Genomic DNA, 26,199 nt, shown 5'->3' with positions numbered 1-26,199 from the left:
GTGGTGGTCGCTAGTGGGTTCTTCTTCCCGACACAACGACAAAAGTGAAACACCAGGAGAGAGAGAGAGAGAGAGAGAGAGAGAGAGAGAGAGGTCGTGGTTATCAGTGAGCGAGATAACTAAGAGTGGGTGGTGGCCGGGGCTGGAGGGTCTCTATCTGAGTGACCCATCAGAGCGTGGAGGACCAGCAAAGGAGGAGGGGGCGGCATACACTCCCTCCCCTCCCCACCATGGACTTACTGGTACACCACCTCCCAAACCCTCCCATTATAACTCCTCCTCCTCCTCCCCCCATCTTCCCTTTCCTCTTGCTTCTTCCTCTTCCCCCACCTCCCCCTGCTTCTTCTCCTCTCCTATCCCAATTCTCCTCCTCCACCCCTTCCCCGGCATGCTAATTGTCTCTTATCGCCTCATCTGGAGTTTATGCCTCACACGATCTATTTTTAATCGTGTAAATGTAGTTGTGCTCTGTTTCGTCTTATTATAACTCTAACCACTCACTCACTCACTCACTCTACTCACGACTCGCTCACCTCCTCACTCACCACTAACTCACTCACTCACTTCATCTCTCACCCCCATCCGATCTACTGCCTTTCCTCTCCCCTCACACCCTCCCCCCTGCCATCCTTCCTTCTGACACCCCCTTACTCCCTCCCCTCCTGACATCTCTGATCTCTCCCCCTACCCGTCATCCCCTCCCCCTGACACCCCTCATCCCCTTGGCACCCCTCCTGTGACACTCTTGTACTGTGTTGTAATCAAATATTCTAAAAAGAAAAAAGAAAAAATAGTGTTTTCAGTAATACGTTTATTATTATTATTATTATTATTATTATTATTATTATTATTATTATTATTATTATTATTATTATTTACAGTGTCAGTGTTGTACGTTATTTTTTTTTACATTTACCGTAAAAAAATGTGGAGAAACTGATTAGAAAACGACTAGTATAAATATTATTATTATTATTATTTTTTTTGGTAACACTTCTTCTTGGTGTTGAACTCCAAGCAGCTGGCTGACCTTGTGAGGGAAGATATCACCCTCCCCACGTCCTCCAACCACACCACACCACCCTCCCCACTCCCCACGTCCTCTACCACACCACACCACCCCCCTGTGTCCCTCCTACCACACCAACCCCGTGTCCTCCTACCATACCACACCACCCCTGTGTCCTCCTACCACACCACCCCTGTGTCCTACCACACCACACGTCCTCCAACCACACCACCCCCACATCCTCCAACCACACCACCACCACATCCTCCCACCACACCACCCCCCATGTCCTCCTACCACACCACCCCCCATGTCCTCACACCACACCACACTACACCCCCACGTCCTTCCTATACACACGAGACGCCCACAAGAGGAACACGGCCAGCGGCTACTTGACATTACAGAAAAACGCCCATCATCACAGGACTCGCCTGACATAAAAACCAACGCCCATCCACCGCAAAACACGCCTATCCACCCACCCCATACGCCCACTAGACAACCTGAAGACATCCGCTGAGCACAGACGCCCCCGCCTACATATTCTAAGCATCGCTGATTTCACAAGAGACTGGGGGAGACCCGACCCAGACACACACAATAATCACAAGTTTAGGCACCATACTGTGATACTGTTACCTTGTGGGCGTCACTGTGTGTGTGTGTGTGTGTGTGTGGAGTGGTAGGCGGTGGGGGGAGGTGAGGTACACTTCCCTCATCTCTCACGCTCCACAACTCACACTCACTCGAGTATAAATCTTCCTAATTTGCACTCATAGTGATCTGTTCTGCCTCGTAAACTCCCAGACTGATGCACGACAAAGGCAGTACTGAGTGAGGATACTGTTCACGGGAGCAACACTGGGAGGGTTTGGTCGTCAGCTGTTAGTGAAGCCTCCACACACACCACCAGCACATCGTTTTATGATAACTTGGGGGTTGAATGAATCTTCTGTCACAAAGGCTTTGGAAATTTACATATTTATTGCGATAGATTATGCTAATTTAAAATGCCCAGAATTCTGATGCGAGGGAGGGTGGCCAACAAAAAGCGTTCACACACACACACACACACACACACACACACACACACACACACACACACACACACACACACACACACACACGTAAACAAACACACATGGAGCAAGAGTAACACTGGCACTAAGCCGTGTACTGGCTGGTGTTCACACAGCAAGTTGCACAGATTGAGGGCGTACCAGCGGGTGTTTACAGATACCGGAGCCGGAATGACAGTGTAAGTGGGTGGCGGTATCGCAGCAACTCTTTGAGCGGATGATGGCCCGCTCAGAGGGGCGGCCACACCGTGTGAAGCTGCGCCCACGGATCTTCTCCAGGATCCTCCCTGAGCCCGACAAAAACATCTCTAGTCCACCAGGAATTCGAGAGCTTTCAGGCAGCGGCGACACGCCAGCGATGCGGGCCATTGGTTGTTGAGAAAGAAAGAAAGAAAGAAAGACAGGGCAGGAGGAGTTTAAGAGGCGTGACGTCATCAGTTGAGGGTAACGAAAACGAGGCAGGGAGTCTCTTACTGTACTGTTACACTCACTCAAGGCGAAGGTGGAGCGTGTTGTAAGACCGGACGACGAGTACCAGGTAATTAAAGTGAGGACTGGTGGCACGGAAGGTGAAGACGACGCTACACTGTCAGTCAAAGATTACTCATTAACACCAGTACTATAATAATCATATTATTGTGTGTATAAGGTACAGTTACCGTAATAACCACACGGTGGCAGCATCACAGAGGTGACGCCATTATTCTAGACATAACACAAGTGCAGTTCCTGGAATACAGCGAGGGCTGGAATTAGTTACCTGAGTCAGTAGAGGGCGAGGGCTTAGGAGCTGTGGCGGCGAACAGTTGCTGGTAGTCCTTGCCCAGACTCCGCCGGAAGTGCTCGTCGATCTCAGGGTACACAGGTCCAGCTGCAACCAAACACAACACACGTTAATATCACTGAAGTACAACCAACTCTACACATGTACACTAATTACACACCTACTGAATTTTATAGATTCCCCTTGTGTCTGAACGTTTAGTCAATCAAGGTGCCATCTTCATGTCTGAGGGTTGACGGCCATGGCTTTCCACTTTAAATGTTTTCTGGGTGTCACTGATTTTGCAACTCTCCGGGGACCTCGACTCTTTAATTTCTTTAAACTATCCTAGTCTCTGTTTTAGTATTTTTATGCATGTAAACATACTCAAAAAAGTATCTTATCGGAGATTATAAATTCCCATACATCAACATACTGTACTCAGCTTAATTGGTCAGTAGTAAGGACAACAATTACCTCCCTCTTTATTTTTGTTTTCCTATTTCCTAACTATACATCCTCTTCCTAAACCACACTGTGTGGCAGTGTGGGGAGGGAAGGACATGGAGCCACACTACCACATCGCCCGCAGGAATGTGTCGGATGAGGGTGGGCGGTGAGGGGCGTGTACCACCATCGCCGTCGCCTCTTATCATATTAGTACCACCACTGCCAGCGAGCACCACCATCAGTTCTACCCGGTACCACCAGCATCAACTACCACCACCACCAGCAGCAGGAGGAGGTATCACGGCCCCAGCGTGTAATGCCGTACTTCCTCCGGGGCAGCAGATTCCCCAGAAATGATGGGTTTCTTAATGTCCCCGCTAGAGGCCACACCGGACGCAGCAGCTGACGCGCCACTCCCGTCCCGCCAAAATATCTAATCCTCTCTGCCCGCCAAAAATAATCGTCTGCAATTTTCTCGTTAAATTATACCCATAATTGGTTTATACATTCCTCGTTTGTGAAAAGTTGCTGAAATAATACCATACACTGTAGCTATGTCAGGTGAACCAAGGTGTTATTATAGAGGAACTATTAATGTTTGTTAGACTTGTACATTACGTTTCATGTATTAGGTGTTGGTGACGAACAGACAGCGAGGGATATAAATATTTCCCATCGACCTGCCACCTCCACCAGACATCCCCCACCCTCACCTCCCTCAGACATCACTCCTCACCTCCCTCAGACATCACTCCTCACCTCCCTCTGACCCCCCCCCACCTAACCTCCATCACCCTCTGGAATCACCGGAATTCAGGGCCGTCGGAGGAGGCGAAGCTACCGTCCCCAGCATCCTGTGTGATCGTCTTTGAGGATCACCTGAGCAGGTCGCTGGTGTATACAGGTGAGACGAAGTGAAGTCATGACCGAGGCGACCGACAGACTCTGTTATAGATTGTTCTCTTCGACGCGTTTGGTGAACATGGGAGTAGTGTCGAGGGCCACCTTGTAATGTGTACCACTGTAAGTTGAGTGCCACCTTGTGTTGAGTACCACTGGCAGTATTGAGTGCCTTTACAAATGTTGAGTGCCTCTACGAATGTTGAGTGCCGTCTTGTGAGTGTTGAGTGCCTCTGTAAATGCTTAATGCCACTTTGTGAGTGTTGAGTGCCTCTATAAATGTTTAATGCCACTTTGTGAGTGTTGCGTGCTTCTACGAATGTTGAGTGCCATCCTGTGAGTGTTGAGTGCCACCTTGTGAGTGTTGAGTGCCACCTTGTGAGTGTTGAGTGCCACCTTGTGAGTGTTGAGTGCCACCTTGTGAGTGTTGAGTGTCACCGTGTGTATGTGTGAGATGATTCATTGGCCAGGTGACGTGTGTGTGTGTGTGTGTGTGTGTAGAGTCGTAGGTGCACAGAGGGGGGTGGGGGGATGAGTGCCGCGCCCTCCACACTAGCCATGGCACGCCCGGAATGCGCCCACACCTGCGCCATGACCAGGCCGTCTGTTGTGCCCTCCCCTGCAGCCTCGCGTCTCGCAACAATTGCGGCGTAAATGCGTAAAGGTTCCTCTCTCGTGGTTACGACACGCTGATGGAAGATGTACAGTAGATGGAGTGATAGCGTTGACAGGTAGTGGGCAGGTGTGGGTAGGGAGGGTGGTGTAGACGGATAGTGGGCAGGTGTGGGTAGGGAGGGTGGTGTAGATGGGTTGTGGGTAGGGAGGGTGATGTAGACGGGTAGTGGGCAGGTATGGGTAGGGAGGGTGATGTAGACGGGTAGTGGGCAGGTGTTGGGTAGGGGTGATGCACGGGTAGTGGGTAGGGACGGTAATGTAGACGGGTAGGTGAGGGTAGGGGAGGGTGATGTAGACGGGTAGTGGGTAGGGACGGTAATGTAGACGGGTAGTGGGAAGGTGAGGGTAGGGAGGATGATGTAGACGGGTAGTGGGCAGGTGTGGGGGTGTGGGTGATGGAGAAAGGGGTGGTAGTGGTGTCAGGTGTGGGAGGGAGGGAGAGTTGTTGATTAGGGTTGACTCAATATAGCACAACAAATATCTGGAGAGAGAGAGAGAGAGAGAGAGAGAGAGAGAGAGAGAGAGAGAGAGAGAGAGAGAGAGAGAGAGAGAGAGAGAGACCTTCATTTTCTGGTTGGCTGATTCAACAACACTATATATTTCAACTCTTCTCCTCCCCTCTCCCCTCTCGTCAAATGAACTACGGTACACTCTCACCTCTTGTTTTTATACCTGAAAACCCATCGGTATTTAGGGGAGCCAGAGTGTGTGTGTGTGTGTGTGTGTGTGTGTGTGTGTGTTGCAGCAGCAGCCACGTGTACATATTTACCCCAAGAAAACATACCCGGGATGAAGAAGAAATTGAAACCCGCTCGAAGATGAAGAAAGAGAAGAAGAAAATATACGTATAGAGAAGAAGAATGAGGAGGAGGAGGAGGAGAAGAGGGAGAAGGGATTGAAACTCGCTCACATTCCATCGTCCGCCGCGCATATTAAGCTATGACAAAACACATTTTTCTCCCTCCGCCAGGCATAAAGGTGCGACCTTCTCCTGTTTCACCCACTCACTCGTGCTGGATGTCTGTCTGTCTGTCTGTCTGTCTGTCTGTCTGTCTGTCTATACCGCCGTCCGCCACCGCCTCACACACAGACACATATTTCCCTCCACGGGCAAGTATCTCGTGCATGTGGACAATTAGTGCGTTCTTGTGATTTTTTTCGTGGGTTTTGCTGTGTGTGTGTGTGTGTGTGTGTGTGGCAACGGGAAAAATAGATGACACTTACGCATAATCAGTACGCAATATAGTACAGTACTAGTAGTGTGGCATTACGCATCACTCCCATTACACTGCGTACGTACGAATCTCCCGCACAGTGCACACCTCCCTCGCATTGTGCACAACCCTCACATGGCGCCCCAAACCCCACACTGTGCACCAACCTCAACGACCACCACATAATAACCCCGCAACTTCACGACCACCACACCACCACAACCACCACACCAATAATATAAACTACTGCTGTAAACGTATGTGTGGGGCGTGTTTATTTCCCCCTTTCCTCACTACATTCACATAATCTTCGGTAAATTTGTCTGTTTCTCTGCCTCTCAACATCTGTGACGTGTGTTTAAGAGAAGGAATCATCATTCATCAGAGCTATCTTGTCATCACAGGACCCGAGAAGGACGGCCGACCATTACAGAGCAATTTGGGTGAAATTTTGGCAAGTAGTTTTGCTAAAAATTGTCGGGTAATTGAGCATTTTTGGCGTGACAGAGTGAGATGATGGATGGTGTGGCTTACTTACTGTGTGGAGATGGTGTGGCTCTGACTAGGCTGTTAAGAGACGGTGTGGCACTCTCTAACTGTGTTTAAATGGTGGTGTGGCACTGAGTACTTAACAGATGGTGGCAACACTGGGAACCAAACAGGTGGTGGCAACACTGGGCACTTAACAGATGGTGTGGCACTGAACACATGACTTGACACACAGCTCGCTCACAGCACGCAGCTAAACTCAGCAAACACAGCTGAGTAAACAATAATTAGAGAAGCTGTGAGGCTCTCCAGAAACGCGTTTAAATAAGACCTTATAAAAAAAAATAACAAGAATACTATTGCTTCTTAGCTTTACAACGAGAGAGATAATCTAATTTATCTTCACTAACAGTAGAGAATTTAGCTTGTTAACTTTACTTCAAGAATAGGTAATTTAGCTTCGTATGTTTACTATGGGTTAACTTTTTTTTTATATTCACCCTCTTAATAATGATACAACTTAGCTTTTTATTCGGATTCCAAAAACGATAAATTAGCTTATTATAAAAAAAATCGGATAAATCAGCTTTTTTTTTATGTTTATAGACGGGAGGAAGTAAGGGAAGAAGAAAGAGGAGGAAGAAGACGAGCGGTAGAGGAGGAAGAAGAGGAGCAGTAAAGGAGGAAGAATAGCGGTAGAGGAGGAAGAAGAGGAGCGGAAAGAGGAAGATAACAGTGAGGAGAGAAGAGGGCAGTAAAGGAGAGGAATAGCGGTAAGAGGAGGAGCGGTAGGAGGAAGAATAGCGGTAGAGGAAGAAGGGGAGAAAGAAGAGCGGAGTACGAGAAAATTGTGAAGGATGGATAACAGAGAGGGGAAAAGGAGGAGAAAAGAAAGAAAGAGGAGGAAGAAGGAGTGAGCAACATCTGGGTGGAGGTGAACAAAGAACAAGCGGAGAGAGAGAGAGAGAGAGAGAGAGAGAGAAAAAAGAGAGAGAGAGAGAGAGAGGAGCAGCAAGACGCAGGGGTTGTGGAAACCCGAGTTATGTGTGGTATGGCGCGTCTCAACTCTCACACACAGAGAAGAGAAGAGAGAGAGAGAGAGAGAGAGAGAGTTATTTAAGGACCTTGAGACTTTCAATTATTTAACTTATATTTCCTATATTGAAGGATAATGATAATGTTTACTCTCCATTGCTCAGTGATCTTGCAACATTTTTTAGATCTATCTATCTATCTATCTATCTATCTATCTATCTATCTGTCTGTCTGTCTGTCTGTCTGTCTGTCTGTCTATCTTTTCATTTGTGTTTTTTTTTCAAGTGACCTGGTCCTTTCAAAGTGCCCAGCCACGTATTGTTAATTCTGTGGTACTGTGCAATGTCTCTTTAATTTTCTGGTTAAACAAACTACTTTAGTGTCAGTGTCGACTTTGGACGATATTTGCAACTTCAACACACGCCACTGTGACACGTCTCGTTAATGTTAGGTTGTTAGAGACACGTTGATGGGAACACAGTGAGAGAGGAGGAGGATGCGTTAAGACGAGGCCAGAGTCACGTGAGAGGAGTGGGAGGCGGGCTGGCATCCTGGGCACGTGGAGTCCTGGTCGTGGCCAGCCGTCCAGTCCCGCCAGCCACTTCCCTCTTACACCACCAATAACCACGTTTATTCCGGCCCTCTTCTTCTTCTTCTGCGGGGAAATACATCATCACCGTCATCATCTTGAGGTGAGTGTTCTCGCTGGCCACAAGCGCCGATGCTTGCCAGACGTGCGGGCCGGGTCAGCCAGAGATCGCTCATGCCGGTAATTTGGGAGGTGTCGACACGGCTGCTGGGGCGGCTTCTTTGTTGCAGGTCTTGAGCCAGTCAGCCGCAAGGGGCGAGGCATACACACGATCACGGGCTCCTGATGGCTTCACCAGACACACACACACACGCACACACGTGAAGCACTCGGCTTTACACCTGCCCATAAATATTTTCAACACCACCTTCCAGGTTCCTTATTGTAGGCGGAGACGCTAAAACACATACCAACAGAAGATCTAGTTCAGTTTGTAGTGTTAAGAGTGTGTGGCACTACCTGGTGGAGTGTGTGGCACTACCTGGTGGAGGAGTGTGTGGCACTACCTGGTGGAGTGTGTGGCACTACCTGGTGGTGGAGTGTGTGGCACTACCTGGTGGAGGTGTGTGGCACTACCTGGTGGAGGTGTGTGGCATTACCTGGTGAGTGTGTGGCACTACCTGGTGGTGGAGTGTGTGGCACTACCTGGTGGAGGTGTGTGGCACTACCTGGTGGAGGTGTGTGGCACTACCTGGTGGAGTGTGTGGCACTACCTGGTGGAGTGTGTGGCACTACCTGGTGGAGGAGTGTGTGGCACTACCTGGTGGAGTGTGGCACTACCTGGTGGAGGAGTGTGGCACTACTGGTGGAGTGTGTGGCACTACCTGGTGGAGTGTGGGCACCTGGTGGAGTGTGTGGCACTACCTGGTGGGTGTGTGGCACTACCTGGTGGTGGGTGTGTGGCACTACCAGGTGGGTGTGTGGCACTACCTGGTGGTGGAGTGTGTGGCACTACCAGGTGGAGGTGTGTGGCACTACCTGGTGGTGGAGTGTGTGGCACTACCTGGTGGTGGAGTGTGTGGCACTACCAGGTGGAGTGTGTGGCACTACCTGGTGGTGGAGTGTGTGGCACTACAGGTGGGTGTGTGGCACTACCTGGTGGGTGTGTGGCACTACCTGGTGAGTGTGTGGCACTACCTGGTGGTGGGTGTGCACTACCAGGTGGGTGTGTGGCACTACCAGGTGGAGTGTGTGGCACTACCTGGTGGTGGAGTGTGTGGCACTACCAGGTGGGTGTGTGGCACTACCAGGTGGAGTGTGGCACTACCTGGTGGGTGTGTGGCACTACCTGGTGGAGGAGTGTGTGGCACTACCTGGTGGAGAGTGTGGCACTACCTGGTGGAGTGTGTGGCACTACCTGGTGGAGTGTGTGGCACTACCTGGTGGAGGTGTGGCACTACCTGGTGGGTGTGTGGCACTACCTGGAGGAGTGTGTGGCACTACCTGGTGGAGTGTGTGGCACTACCTGGTGGAGGGTGTGTGGCACTACCTGGTGGAGTGTGTGGCACTACCTGGTGGGGGTGTGTGGCACTACCTGGTGGTGGAGTGTGGCACTACCAGGTGGGTGTGTGGCACTACCTGGTGGTGGAGTGTGTGGCACTACCAGGTGGAGGTGTGTGGCACTACCTGGTGGTGGAGTGTGTGGCACTACCTGGTGGTGGAGTGTGTGGCACTACCAGGTGGGTGTGTGGCACTACCTGGTGGTGGAGTGTGTGGCACTACCAGGTGGAGTGTGTGCTCCTGGTGGAGTGTGTGGCACTACCTGGTGGTGGAGTGTGTGGCACTACCTGGTGGTGGGTGTGTGGCACTACCAGGTGGAGGTGTGTGGCACTACCAGGTGGGTGTGTGGCACTACCTGGTGGTGGGTGTGTGGCTACCAGGTGGAGTGTGTGGCACTACCAGGTGGAGTGTGTGGCACTACCTGGTGGAGTGTGTGGCACTACCTGTGGAGGAGTGTGTGGCACTACCAGGTGGAGGAGTGTGTGGCACTACCAGGTGGAGGAGTGTGTGGCACTACCTGGTGGAGGAGTGTGTGGCACTACAGGTGGAGAGTGTGCACGGGTGGAGGAGGTAAAGTAATAGGAATTTAGTGTATCGCTGATGGTTGTGATGGTCGAGGCATCATCCCTCCTTCAGTATATGGAGCGTCATCATCAACCATCCTTGACACAGATACCACGGCTCCTCCTCGCCCCCTTGGTGGTCTTGTGTTAGGTATGTGTCTTTGTTTGTGTTGTGTATGTTGTTGTACTCCTAGATTATTTATTAATAGTATTATTATAATCTTTTTTGTTTTGTTTTATCATCTTTATTATTATTTTTGATGTCGTCGTCATATCCTTCCTTGTCATCTTTATTCTATCGCTAACTGTTGTTCTGGTTCGTCTACTTTATTATTATTATTATTCATCGTCTACCCTAACATTATAATTCTTCGTCCCCCCTCCTCCCTATTTACCATGTTGTTCTTCTGCTCTCAGTGTGTGTGTGTGTGGTGTGTGTGTGTGATCCAACTTTGTTCTCTCTCCTTGCACCGTCCATCCCCCCTGCTCCGTGCCGCCGCCGCGCTCACGTAGAGCGCGGGGAATGTGGCGTGGCCCGCCCGGCCTTCAGCGTATCAGCTTCACTTGGGCCAAGATCTACAGAGCAACGCCACACCTCCCGCCGTAAAAACGCGAGCCAGCCTCCTGTTTCCTTCCTGACACGAGAGTTGTTGAAACGATCAGACCGGATGCGCTTAATGTCTGTTTTCGTGTGGCTAGTGACGTGGGGTATGCCGGGTTCTTGGTAATCCTGAGGGTCGTGCTTCTACGTGCTTTTTTGGTCCGCACCCTCCACCCGTGAATTTCACATTTAAAGAGATGGAGGAGGAGTGGCGGAGACCGCGTGTTGTGCATGCTATGTTGTGGTGTGTGTGTGTGAAGGGGGGGGGGGGTTGTCTTGTGTGCCAGCCCCCTCTCCCCATCCCTGGTCAACCCACCTCTCATCCCCCCTCACTTCACCTGGCAAGCGAGCAACAGACAGCATTAAGTCACTTTCTGGCGTCAATTCCAGGAGCTCTTGTAACTTCTTCTTGCCTCCGTCAACTCACTCAAGTCTCTTAAACGTTTTCTTACATTCCCAGGTCGTTGAGAGACAGTCTTCAATAACCGGTTGTCAGCCAGCTCTTTGCGCCTCCAGCCTAAATCAGGTTTTCTCAACTCGTCTGATTCTTTTATCTTTGTTGATGGAAACGTCGTGGTCTTCTTTGTTTATTTTAGGAAGTCTGGTTACGTTAGGTTTGGTTAGATCAGGTCAACTTTGGTTTGGTTTGGTTAGACCAGCTCAGATTAAGTTAGGTTATGTTTGGTTAGATCAGGTCAAGTAAGGTCAGTCTGGTTAGGTTAAGTCAATAAATAAAACATTAATTTTTTCTTCCTACCGAAATCTCACGTAAGAATCTCTGAGACTCTAGGTTGAACTAGATACAGAAAGCATCTTAGATCATTTACTATTAACGTCAGAAAATGAATTGTGTTTTTTCTGTGATAGACAAAGCGGATGAGGTATTAACGTGAGCAGGTGTCAGTAAAAGCTGGGATCACAGCGTCAATATTTACTCAGGCTTCGAGGTGTCTGACTTACTGTTAACTTTGACCAAAGTGTGTGTGTGTGTGTGTGTGTGTGTGTGTGTGTGTGTGTGTGTGTGTGTGTGTGTGTGTGTGTCAGAGTTTATTGTTTTCAGTCATTGATATGTTTACCTACGTCATTGAGAAAGAGATCCATTACGCTCAAATCTCCTCCCCGCCGCCACAGCCCAAGAGAACAAAATAGCCATAACCCCTAAAAATAACGAAGGAAAATGTTGATACTCAAACTGGACCGAGATCTTGTTGGGATACATTCACACACCAGGTTCTGTCCAAATCCCTTGCTACTCACCTGACTTATAACGTGGACAAAGAAAGATTACCGGCACATGGAGACAAAAACGGCCCTAAGTTAGCAATGTTTTGAAGGACGATATTAATGATTGAACTCGACCGGGATCTTGTTTGGATAATTTCATAACACTTACTTTTATCTACATCTGCTGTTAATTGTTCAAGTTATTGTGTTGATAATGTAAGACTCATACCAGCTCGGGGAAACAAGAGGTCATAATATATAGAGGGAGAACGCTGTATATTAATAACAGTCCTCCCTGAAGTTCAAGAGGAACCATCACCTAAAGATTAACCACCCTAACATTACTCGGATGGATTAGGTTAAGTTAGGTTAGCGTTGATGGTGGTGATGATGATGATGATGATAAAAGTGATGATGTGTCTGTGGCTACTGTATAATTTCAATAGGCAGTTTATCATTATTATTAGTGATGATTATAACCACGACGACGCCTCATACCGTCGGCCAGCGTGATGGTAGAAAGGAGGAGGAGGACAAAAAGGTATGCATGAGTGACATAGGTGGAGGTTGTAGCGTGCCGGTGTACAAGTCTCTAGGATGCCACAAGTTCTACACCTTATTTGGTAATTAACGAGACATAGCTTGTACTACCACTTGCCCTCCCCCCACTCCCATTCCTCCACGTCCAGACTGGTGGTGGTGGTGGTGGTGGTAGTGGTTTTAGTTGTGGTGTTGGTTGTTGTGTGGTTATGGTTGTTCTGGTGGTGGTTGATATTGTTGGACACGTGAGATGGTTTCAGTTGGTTTAATGATTCCGTAGATTCTTGTAGAGTGAGATTGGGAAAGGCAGGTCACGGAGGACTGTGTGTGTGTGTATGGACACACACACACACACACACACACACACACACACACACACCACACACACAGGTTAGTCACAGGTGGAAGACGTGAGAGGTGAAAAGTGTTGAGGACATGACGGAGGGAGGGAGGGAGGGAGGTGGAGACAAGAGGGAGGGAGGGTGGAGGACAAGAGGGAGGGGGGGTGGAGACAAGAGGGAGGAGGTGGAGGACAAGAGGGAGGGAGGGTGGGGGGGACAAGAGGGAGGGAGGGTGGAGGACATGATGGAGGGAGGGAGGGTGGATGGAAGACGAGAGGGAGGGGACTGTTGAGGTTGAGGACGTGAGATAGGGAGGACCAGGAGGTAGAGAGGGAGGGGAGGTGAGCGTTGGAGGGAGGGAGGTATGCAGGAGGCCCGCCACGGATGTGCCTCCTGGTCGCCAAGAACGCCGCGTATTTATGTGCTTTAGAGGACATTACACCGAGTGACTTTAAACACTGGGCCTGTCAGGTGAATGTTGAGGTGATATTTACCTTATTGCTTCACCCTACTCCCCTATCCTCCCTCCCTCCTCTTCTTGACATCCACCCCTCTCTCTCTTCCCCTTCCTTTCCTTCTTCCCCATCCTCCTCCATCCTCCTCCTCCTCCTCCTCCTTCTTCCTCCATCCTTCCCCTATCCACGTCCTCCTTCACAACCCCTTCCTCCTTCACTCCCTCCTCCCCCTCCCTTCTCCCGCCTCCTCCCTCCCATCCTCCTCCTACCTCCCCAGATGATGTGGGAGGGGATATGCTAATGACTGGTCGGCTGTCAAATGATCAGTGTTGGGTAATAATATCCATTTACGCGGAGCTCCATTGTGTATTGTTAACTAATGTCTATTTACTCTTTCCCTATTCATTTATTTATTCGACCCGCACTTACTTCTTTCTTTCTTTATGTATTTATTCACTCCACAAATTCTTTCTTTCTTTCTTTCTTTCTTCTTTAGCAATCTACTCGTATACATTCAGTCCCTATGTTTTATTTCTTTATTAATCTATTTAACCAAACGACAACCATAGGAAATTAAATTAAAACACATATTAGCCAAAACAAAATAATAACAGTAATACAAAAATGATAATAATAATAATAATGATAATAATAATAATAATAATAATAATAATAATAATAATAGCAAGGAAACGAGACAACACACACGAAATTTCACCAACATTCAATTTTCTTGTTTACTTCAACCTCTGTAAAATTTGTCTTATTAAATTCTTACATAAACACACACTGAAAAAACAAAACAAAATTCCGGGAAACTTTATTTACGTTCAATGATAATGATGATGTTTCTTTTTCATACCATCACTTAACTTCACGCGTGAATATTACAGCTTGATCATAAGTTTATACATTAAACCTTTTTGAGGATGATGGTTTAACCCTTTGAGGATGATGGATTAAACCTTTTGAGGACGATGGTTATAACTTTGGGGATGGTAGTTTTTAACCCTATTGAGGTCGATGAGTTAAGCCTTTGAGGACGATGGTTTAAACCTCTGAGGACGATGGTTTAAATGAGGTCGATGAGTTAAGCCTTTGAGGACGATGGTTTAAACCTCTGAGGACGATGGTTTAAATGAGGACGGTGGTGTAAACCTTTGAGGACGATGGATTAACAATGGATTCAAGTGGGTCCACAACACAACAGTTAAGTGTGGTACGTATATAAGTGTGGGTGAAGAATAGTGTATGTCCACAGGTTACCAGTTTAAGTGACTTCATTGTAGCTTGGTGAAGAGGTACCAGTAAAGTAACATAAGTTGTGGTGTGTAGAGAGGGCCGGAGGTGCCAGTAAAGTAACATAAGTGTGGTGTGTGGTGAGGGCCGGAGGTGCCAGTAAAGTAACATTAACTCTAGTGAGGGCCTATTAGGTACCAGTAAAGTAGCATTAAGTGTGGTGAGGGCCCAGTAGGTACCAGTAAAGTACATTAAGTGTGGTGAGGGGCCCAGTAGGTACCAGTAAAGTAGCATCAAGTGTGGTGAGGGGCCCAGTAGGTACCAGTAACATAACATTAAGTGTCGTGAGGGCCCGGGAGGTGTACAAGGAGGCGGACCCGACTAGCAAGCTCTCTTATGGATGTGTTTACTGGGGGTCTGGCTGGCTAGGGTCTGAGGTCTGGTCCAGCGGCAGTATTTACGACCAGCACTAATTCTTGTTAGTGTTGATGCCGCCGCCCTCGTCTTGTTGAGTTATGTTCCTGGGCACACTTTATCACTACCATTAACCTCTAATTACCACCATTCATTCCTTTATTGCTTTATTTGTTGGCCAGGTATTCTCTCCCGCTTTATAATGAGCCATCACTTCTCGTTGAGCCGTCACTTCTCGTTAGCCTTGTGTATGTACCTGTGTATGGCTCTTTTGTTTATATAGTGAGCGGTGATCGCATGGTTCTTTATACACCTCCGTCTCCTCCGTCGCTTCTCACTCCACAACATGTCGCTCTAATGATAGTTTATTATTTATTGAGTGTAATGTACGATATTTAACTGGTTTCTGAAGGACTGGATGATATAATTTTCGGAGCAGATGGACGACTCGAGGGGAAATATATAGTTAATTATATGCCAAGAGAAAAGTTTTGATATTTTCTCCTCCGGCAAGATTCTCGTATTTTTTTCTCTTCTCGTTATTTATATCGTAATAATTCTAGTTATTTTGACTTGATTTAATGATCACGTTTCACGGTCTCATATACCTGTATATTATGTTGTGAGAGAAATGATTTGCAGGGAGGGAGGAAGGAGGGAGGGAGGAAGGAAAGAAGGAAGGAAGGAGAGATGGAAGGAAGAAGGAAGAAAGGAAACGAGGGAGAGAAAAGGAAGGGGGTGGGGGAAGAGATGAGAGAGGGAAAGAAGGAAGGGGGAGATGGAAGAAAGGAAGAAAGTAAAACATGAGGGAGGGAGAGAAAGAAGGAAGGAAGGGCAGGGTATCTGTACACAAGCTAGAGAGCGTCTGGTACCACTAAACCACTTCAACCCCCAATCCCCAACTGCTCTTGTGAAGTTCTCATGATAATCGGCCAGTGAGTGTTGACCAACCCTTCACGGTGGACCGGGCTGTGAATCATGGCTGGCCACACATGATGGAAACACGTGATCACTTTAGTGTGTGTGTGTGAGGTTTATTTTCACATCCCTTCTAACATGGTGTGGTCATGTTGTCTCTCTGCCATGGTGAGGGTGAGTCGAGTATAGTGAGTTGCAGAATATACAATCGTAAACATTAAGTTGATGTAAAAAAAAATATATATATACTATGCATGGAGGACCACCACACGTACACAACGCCAGTGAACGATCATTAAAGCCAGGCGGAACCATCCCGTTATAACGAGCTTATATGACAACTGTTCAAGACACTGCAATGGCACACTTTAATTGGGCGGCGGGCTGTACCCCCACTCCCGGTATTCCACGTCCCATAACTTCCTGTTTTGTTGGTGGTAATTACTGGGGGCGGCAGGTGACACAGGTACACCAGTAAATAACGAGCAACATGAATTTTATTACGAGTAACGGGGCTGGTCGGGCTGTGAGAAGGGAGTAATGAGGGGTGGTGAACGGAAGTGGCGGCGACTGATGTGTTGAAGTGTTTCATCACCTCCAGTCAGCTCCTCGTCCTTCTCCAATTCCAGTATCATTCCTTCTCTTCCTCCAGTATCACCTCCTTCTTTTTCTCTCCATCTCCTCATCCTCCTTCTCTATCATTACTCCTCCTCCTCCTCCACGTTTTCTCAACTCTGTTTGCCTCATCACACATCACAGTGGTAAACCACAGTGTGTGTGTGTGTGTGTGTGTGTGTGTGTGTAATAATAATAATAATAATAATAATAATAATAATAATAATCATAATAATAATAAACGGTTTATTAATAGAGTTGCAGCCGGTGGCTGAAAATATACACTTACATTTGATTTAGACATAAAGATATAATATGCATTGAATACATTTACAGGGCTGTACAGTACATAAATCAGGAGTTGTTTATTATTTTAACAATAGATGGGTGTGTGTGTGTGTGTGTGTGTGTGTGTCACTGATACTCCGCGACTCTTACACTCTTGGTCTGTCGTTACTTCACAGTCACTCACGCAATCGTCAACTTTGCGCCATGCTTACTGATAATAATGCCGTGAAGATTGTAATGTGCTCTCTCTCTCTCTCTCTCTCTCTCTCTCTCTCTCTCTCTCTCTCTCTCTCTCCTAATACCCTGTCATCTTTCCTCATGTCCTCCTCACACCCTTCTTCACCACTATAACCACTACAGTATTAACCACTGTAGTATTAACCTGGTAGTGGTGGTGGGTAGGTGGTGGTGACGGGTAGGTGGTGGTGACGGGTAGGTGGTAGTGATGGGTAGATGGTGGTGATGGGTAGGTGGTGGTGATGGGTAGATGGTGGTGATGGGTAGATGTATGGCTGGGGTAGGTTTATAAGGATGGGAGGTTTAAGACTCGAGTGTACTGGATAAGACGGGAGGGTTTATACACTAATGTAAAGGGATAGATGTATGGGGTGGGGTGTAGCGGTGTCGTGTAGAGTGGTGGTGGTAGTTGTGGTTGGTGGTGGTGGAGGGGGTGTAGCGGTGTCGTGTAGAGTGGTGGTGGTAGTTGTGGTTGGTGGTGGTGGAGGGGGGGGGAGGTTGGCCACAAACAAAGGAAGCAGTGCGGGTCGCTCACTCTCCACAATTTTCACGTAGGGTGGGTGTGGGCAGGTAGGGCCCGCCTGGCGTAGCACGGTAGCTCCTCATAATACCCGGGACAAGAGAGAAACACTAAGGCAAACATAAACGTAACTGGTAGGTTGAGGAGCGCACTAGTATCACTCTTATGTTGGGTTGTGTAAGGTTCATTGTGCCGCTGCGAGTGGTGGTGCAGCTGATTATCTTCCTCCCAGGCCCTCGGCGTACACCTCAAGCTGGAGGCCCCTGAGTAAAGGCTCGCTGAACGATCCAATACGGGATTATTTATCCGCCGTTAAGAGTGTCGTGGGCCACAACCCGAAGAAAACAGAGAGTATACGAAAGTTAGTGAGGAGCGGTGGTCACAGGTGGGGGCTGTTTACAGGTGAAACGTTGCCGGAGGCGATTCGTCCAGACAGAGCCACGCCTGGGGCCCGCGGCTTTACAGTCGCATCCATCAAAACCATCTCACCCTATTTGCCCCCTTGGGATATATACACCTAGGGCTGCTTTTCAAGAATCATCCGCGCGAGGCGAAGTGTATTATTACGAAGCTCCACGCGACGGTCCACATGACGCAACTGGAGCCGTGATTATGACCTTTACGTATGCGTGGCGCAGGTACGAGGGAGGTGCGTGGTGAAGGACGGGATGCGCCTCTTGGCGGTGGTGGAAGATGGCCGAGATGTTGAGCGAGCGGAGGGAGGTGGACGCAGATTACCCCCACGCAGCCGAATTTGTTCTTGGATTCTATTACTGTCTACTATATTCCTCCTCAACCACCCTAGTTAGTGTCTCTCTCCATAAACCAAACATCAAATGACTTAATATCTTCTAACTTAGCCAACACTCGGCAGAATATTAATGTATTTACTATCCGAGCGGGCGCCACTGTTACTCCTCTTTCTTCAGCTGGAGTTAACGACTTTAAGCTTTACACATCCCAAGCCACACCACCACATCTCCTCCTCACCTGGATGATCTAAGCCGCTGTGACTCCCCTTGTGATGCGGGCCAAAGCTTCCTCCTCGAAGGCTCTCAGAGAAGACTAAGCCACCTCAACGCCCTCCAAGACAAGGCAAACTACCGGGACCTCTGCATAAGCCAAACCATCCTCACACCCTTCAACATCAAATAAACCAATCTGGCCATCTGCCTCACCTGCCAGACCAAACAAGCCATCTGCCTCACCTCCCAGACCAAGCAAGCCATCTGCCTCACCTGCCAGACCAAACAAGCCAATCTGCCTCACCTGCCAGACCAAACAAGCCATCTGCCTCACCTCCCAGACCAAGCAAGCCATCTGCCTCACCTGCCAGACCAAACAAGCCAATCTGCCTCACCTGCCAGACCAAACAAGCCATCTGCCTCACCTGCCAGACAAAACAAGCCATCTGCCTCACCTGCCAGTCCGTACTTATTCTACCACTCCTTGGTTCCGTACCTCGTAACTCCTCCTCCTCACTCATATTTTACTCTCCTCTTCCTCTCCCTCCTCCTGGCTTTCTCTCGCCCCCCATACATCATCTTCCACGCTTTACTTTCTCTTCCTTCCTCTTGTATTGTCTCGTTCCTCTTCACCTCCGTCCTCACCCTCACGACCCTCCTGTGTTCCCCCCATCACGTGAGCGTTTCATCACACGTACACACTATGTGCTCACTCACTTACCATGCGTGGCGTCATACATATACGTGTGTGTGAATAAATTTGTACACCTCTCATGTATATATAGACTTTACAGGTGTGTGTGTGTGTGTGTGTGTGTGTGTGTGTGTAGATATACGTACAAGACATACGGAAATACGCATATGAATAGAAGACCCGTATGCATATATAACTGACACACACACACACACACACACACACACACACACACACACACACACACACACACACGTACGTCTTTGTTCCCAGAGCATCACCACCCACAGGTACTCCATCTCATCTCACCTGTTTCCTCCACCCTCACCCCCGCCCCTTCCTCCTCACACGTAAACAAGAACCTACTTTCCCTCACCTCTCATCATCCACTTTGGTAAACAACTACCTTCTCTTCCTCACCTTTCACCCTCATCGCAGGTAAACAATAAGGTGGTGTAAACAATCTCGGATAAATAAGATGTGAATGTAATTAAGGAATTTATAAAGAAGATCCTCTAGCATATTAAACAAGAACCTGGAGTAAACAAGAACCTGGAATAAACAAGAACCTGGAATAAACAGGAATCTAGGGCGTCCACGTGGAACTGCACAGTGTCATATGCAACAAGTGTGTGTATGTATACTAACCTCGCTTTTTCCATCACACACACACACACACACACACACACACACACACACACACACACACACAGTTTCTCCCCCAGTGATCTGTTCGTTCATTCTGCCGCCCTATCATGTTTACGTCTCAAGATATATACTGTATACATGGTCTCTTTATTTTCTTCACGTTAATGTCTCGAGGTGTTACTGTCTCTTTATTTTCTTCACGTGTTTTTCTCTAATGATTAATGTATCTTTTTCTGCACACGCATAATAAAATACATTATTGATTTAAGAAGCTGGGGTATCTTATCTTCTGGGGAGGTGGGGGTGAGGGTAGGTGGGGGTGAGGGCGGGGGGGATGAGGGTAGGGGGGGTTGAGGGGGGTGTAGAGGGTTGGGTGGACGAGTGGGAGGGCTGAGGATGGGGTGAGAGTTGAGTGTTTGGTGGGTTGAGGGTTGAGTGTTTGGTGGGTTGAGGGTGAGGTTGATGGGTTGAGGGTGGGGTGAGAGGATTAAGGGTGGGCGGGGGTGATGGCTACACGACTGTTGGCCATAATGGAACAAAGAGTTTTCGAGAGCACCATCCCTCCTTCCTTCCTTCCTTCCCTGCCTCCTTCCTTCCTTCACTCTCTTACTAAGTCATGTCTCCTCCTTCACGCCATCACCTCCCACCCTTGATATTACTCTTAGTCTCCCGACACCCAAATCCCTCCATCATCACCACCAATCATCCTTCACCTTCACCCTCCATCATCACCAATCATCCTTCACCTTCACCCTCCATCATCACCACCAATCATCCTTCACCTTCACCCTCCATCACCACCAATCATCCTTCACCTTCACCCTCCATCATCACCACCAATCATCCTTCACCTTCACCCTCCATCACCACCAATCATCCTTCAACTTCACCCTCCATCATCTTAACGTGATGTCTCTTACCATGGTAATCTTGACGTCACCTCAGCCTTGACATCTACCTCAACTACCTGTCTATCTGTCTCTCTGTCAAGCAAGTCACACACCCCCAAGGTTTGAGAATGAGCTTCGCCTTTTATTATATCCTGTCATCTGGCAATGACACAGTTCACGAAGTTAGACCAAGAAAACGCGCGCTTGCCTTCTTTTGTTGGGTATAGTGCTAAGTTATGATGCCAACTTATGTACCATACAGTGCCAAGTATTGTACTTTTGGCGGCATTTGTGGTGTGAAGTTATAGGACATTTATGTTGGAAATAATATCCTTTATGGTGTGAACTTATGAATATATGGTGGGAAGTTATGGTGTTTATGATGGGGACTTAAGACATTTACGATGCAAAGTTATGACACTGTGGGAACTTATTATACTGTTGCGATTAGAACTCTTCCTTTGTGTGCGCCCCCCCCCCCCAAGCCACGACCTGAGCGTGGTACAAGGAGACTGTGAGATGATAGTGTTCAGTGAAGGCGAGGGTCGCTGTTCACAAGGCCTCCTATGACGTCTCACAGGAAACGTCTTTAAGCTAATGGTGTGCACGAGTGAGAGATAATACTCACTTCCCCGCCGTGACTCACAAAGAGGAGACTGAGAGACTATGGCGTCTCAGTGAAACACAGATTATGTTCACAGGTCTCCCCCGCTGCGCCTCACAAGGGCATAATGGCAACGTCTCTCTTACATGGGAATTGGTATCAGCGTGACGTCATGAGCAGGATGACCCTATCTGTTGAGGGGTCAGGTGGGAGGTCAATTAGTGGCGTGACCTGCAGCGCCGTATCTGGGAGGCGGGGTCACCCACTCTCTCCACACGCCTCGTGCTGTGCTGGCCTACTTCTCCCACCAACCCATCCATCTATTTTTACCTCCTACTTAAAATTCACAACGGTTACATTACATCTGGGAGTGCGCGTGTCAACACACAGTTTGATGCACCACACGGTTGACTAATACTGGGCGTCCCACTTGCAGTGTTTTGTCATGATGTTATTAAGCATCAACTTAAGGTATGACCAGGTGGGCGGGAGTGTAGTCATCAGTATCATCAGCTGGTGTACGGTAAAGCCCCGGCGCGCGTGACGTGGGAGACTTCGACGCACCACAACCACTGATCCAAGACTAATGTGTGTGTGAGAGTTCCTCCGTCTTTATAAACTAAATAAATCTCTATGGTATCCACGCTGGCATTCCATTCAAATTGCTAAACATCAAAAACACGTCCCCGACGACTTCAAAAAAAGCGAGCTTAACCGCCAAGAATGTTGTGGCGAGAATGATGGAGGGAGGGAGGGAGGGAGGGGTTGCAGCGACGGGCGGGGTGACCAGCCTTGCTAAACCACTCACCAAAATATTGCGTCTCCACGTCGTCTTGCCACATTTCTCCACCACACGCCTTGAATACCTCCTCATCTTACGCAGCACCTCTGTCATAGGTAACATTTCCTAGGTGATGGTACTGAGGGTGGGGGAAGGAGTGTGGTGAGGGGAAGGCTGGTATAGACGCCGGGGCGGAGGGAGAAGGACGGTCCCATTCTACATAGTGTGTGTGGGCCGCAAGACGAGACTCACTCCGGGATGTGACGTCGGGCACCAGGCGGAACTGAGAACCAGCTACGCCCGATACAGGTGGCGACCGTGGGAGGTGGAGGGTGGGCACACATGGACGTTGGGACGTGGAGGGGTGGGAGGGTGGATCAACCAAACACGGACGTTGAGCGAGTGGTAAGGCCAGGCGGGTGTAGAGATTGTGAGGGTGGGTGACATGCTGTAGGGGAGTGTAGATGACATGTTGCCTGTGATGGTGACTGACGAATATGGCAACAATATAAATCACAATAATAATAATAACATTTGGGATTCTATTGAACGTTATACCAACTTGTTATTAAAAACTTAATGAAATGTAACAAATTTAAGATAATTAATCGGGCCGACTCTGTTCTGTTTGTCTTGACGTAGTTATTAAACATTCACCACCTCTCTCTCTCACATAGGATAACAAATAAGAACAACATTGCGTGTAGCGCGCAATTCCAGCAGTTTTTTTTTTTGCCTCTGGTTAGGTCAAACGGTAGGCGTGCCAGACAAACCGCACACGCCACTCCTTGGTTTATATACGCACCCGCAACTCTCTTGTTTAGATACGCAACCGCAACTCTTTTGTTTATATACGCACCCGCAACACTCTTGTTTAGATACGCAACCGCAACCTCTTGTTTATATACGCACCCGTAACTCTTTTGTTTATATACGCAACCGCAACTCTTTTGTTTATATACGCACGCAACTCTCTTGTTTATATACGCACCCACTCTCTTGTTTATATACGCTCCCGCAACCTCTTGTTTATATACGCACCCGTAACTCTTTTTGTTTATATACGCAACTCTTTTTGTTTATATACGCACCCGCAACTCTCTTGTTTATATACGCACCGCAACTCTCTTGTTTATATACGCTCCCGCAACCTCTTGTTTATATACGCACCCGTAACTCTTTTGTTTATATACGCAACCGCAACTCTTTTGTTTATATACGCACCCGCAATTCCTTAGTATAGGGAGGTTGGAAGCGAGGGAGGGCGGGAAGAATGGAATGGAGAGGAGAGGGAGGTGGAGAGGAGAGAGGAATGGAAGGATGGAGGGAGGAAAGAATTGAAGGTGGTGTGGAGGTAAGGAAAGAGGGAGATATGGATGGAGGGAGTGAGAGAAAAACAAAGGTACACTGTGGTATATATTCTCTCTCTCTCTCTCTCTCTCTCCGCGTTGTTGTTATTCATTTTCTCTTCGTCTTCTCTTAGAATTCTTTGTTTCCTTTTATCTTGTTTTCGTTCTTCTATCTTCTAAAATCTATCTTCGTATTTCTTCTTTTTCCCACTCTCTCTTCTCTCTCTCTCACACACACACACACACACACACAGGAATCAGGGGGTGTGGGAGTGTTGTTTGAGGCAAGTGCTGCTGGGGTTGGACGAGCTCGGCTAACAAGTTACACTAGGACCAACCCAGGGACACACACACACACACACACACACACACACACACACACACACACACACACACACACACACACACACACACACACACACACCACGATATCATCACTGAAGACCTGTAGAAAATTACTATTTAGATCACAGTGAGGTGTGTGTGTTATGGTAACTGTGTTTGTTTAGTAGTAGTTGTTGTTGTGGTGGTGGTGGTGGTGATTGTGGTGTGTTTGTGTAGTAGTAGTAGTCGTTACGGTTAGAATTAGTAGTAGTAGTTAAGGTAATAGCAGGGTGTGTAATGACTTTGGAGGAGGACCCGCCGACCCCCCCTGGCGTACCCCGCAGCTGCCACAAGATTGGATGCTGTACATGACCTTCGACTACCAAGGCGCTGGATCCATCCTGGCAAGAACACAACTACCCACTTCCGCTCCCCCCCCTCCCTCCCTCCCTCCCCCTGTGTCTCAGTATTATCCCGTAATGACTAGTATTTCGCGGCAGCTTTACATTGCTTCATGCTAGCGTCTCCCTCACTCAGTCATCTCGAATTCCTCTTGTTCGGCTTGCTGAAATCCTCTTACACCACTCTTGTTTGTTTTCGTTTCTCTCTTTTTTCTTTTCAGACTTTTAAGACAAAATAAACAATTAACTGTTTCTGTTTACTTGTAGACACGAGTCACCTGTCCCTCACACCTGTACGGAAATAATGATTACTCTTAACCTAAATAAAAGTCGGCCTTCTTACCTGTATGTACGTAAGATGGGGCGGGGCGTTGTTCTTAGTCCTTACACACACAAAATTATCTTTTAATACAAAACACTGAAGTATATTCTACTATCGTGTAATACGTCCATTGATCCTTTGTTTTTTCTTATTATTATTTATTTATTTTAGTACCCAATCCTCGCACCTGTTCACTTGTCTCCTGCTATTCCCAGTTGTCTGCTCTCAGTACATCGTCTACTCTTGGTAATGAACTCTTAATCTGCCTCTGACTTGTTCTTTAATGAATTCGTTTTCTTTCCTCCCCGACGGCGATGGTGGAAGGGGAGGAGGAGGAGGAGGTAGCCAGCATCATCATCATTAGCAACAAGACGTCATGGTCAGGATGGGGAGGATGTTGGCAAAGGTCAGCCCCTCTCTGTATCTCATACCTGGCGCGACCTCAACTCACCTCCACCACCATAACTGACTTCTTCTCTCCTATAGTGGCATCATCCTCGTCGCTCATAGTCTCAATATAGCCTCACCATACATGCCACGACACATCATAACGTAATACAACACACGTCACACCACACCACACCCTGCGACACAATCACCAGCATAAACCCACCGCGACCATGACAAATCCATCGTCAACATAATTATCTAGTTAACCTCCAGTGTATCCAACCCACCCAAAACATATTCGTACCCACTTCCAACAGCAAACTCAACCCACCAGCCTCTTTTGACCCACCAAGTCTCTTCGCTCAGCCTTCAAGAGACCCATCGACCTCTCCCTTAACCCTCCAGCCCACAACTAGGAGGGCCAGGGACCTCCCCAACCCACCAGCAGAAGACCAACCATGGTGCGTGGCCCACCAGTAACCTGGCCAACCCACCGTGTGGCGGCCATGTACGCTGGTGGGCCGCCCTAGCCTCGCACGGGTAACCCGGCTCTGACCACCGTATTTGGCTCACTCACCTCTCCTGCCTCGTCGCCCTCCCGACACCCACCATTTACTTCATTACTTATTTTGTACAATTTTAAGCATTTTGGAGTAGTGATCCATACGTACTGTCAACGTAATTAATATTCTAACGTGGAGAACAGCTTGTAATGTTTACAGACTTTGTGGCAGGTGAGATTTACTGAAGAGGGAAATGTGTAAAGGAGGCAACACCTCACCTTGCCCAGATCATGAATGGACGTAACCTTAGCTACGTTCTCGTCATTACGTATGCTGCGGTTCCTCGCCCGCTCCCACCACATGGCCATTACAACTCGCCCTTCTCACCTTTTAATTATTCCATTAGAAGTGGCATGAAATAATACAGCCAGTGAGGTAGTAAGGTGCGGGTGGCGGGGTAGGAGAAGTGCCCAGGGGTGAGTATAGACGTGCCCAGGCCAGGAACGAGCCGCAGCCCTGGACGCTGCCCTTCACAATGGGATCATGAATGGATGAGAGACAGACACACACTCCGCACACTCGCCCTCCTCGCCCTCCTCCTCCTCCTCCTCATGGCCTCCTTCTTTACCTTCTTCCGCCACCTCCACATCGTGGCCTCTTCCTCACG

The 26,199-nt window shown here is 48.3% G+C and overlaps 1 protein-coding gene across 1 annotated transcript in view; it reads right to left on the bottom strand.

The window, feature by feature from the left end:
• Nucleotides 1-26,199, bottom strand: part of LOC121872632 (extensin-like) — a 66,694-nt gene that overhangs the window by 7,631 nt on the left and 32,864 nt on the right. Inside the window, exon 3 of the mRNA XM_042375549.1 lies at nucleotides 2,852-2,962. Within this exon, the coding sequence (XP_042231483.1) occupies nucleotides 2,852-2,962 (111 nt within the window). The remainder of the gene's footprint in view (nucleotides 1-2,851; nucleotides 2,963-26,199) is intronic.

This window comes from Homarus americanus, unplaced genomic scaffold, assembly GCF_018991925.1.
Source record: "Homarus americanus isolate GMGI-L3 unplaced genomic scaffold, GMGI_Hamer_2.0 scaffold39155, whole genome shotgun sequence".
In the NCBI taxonomy this organism is placed as follows: Eukaryota; Metazoa; Arthropoda; class Malacostraca; order Decapoda; family Nephropidae; genus Homarus; species Homarus americanus.
The sequence above is the reverse complement of the archived record's forward strand: the minus strand, read 5'-3'. Positions and strand labels throughout refer to the sequence as shown.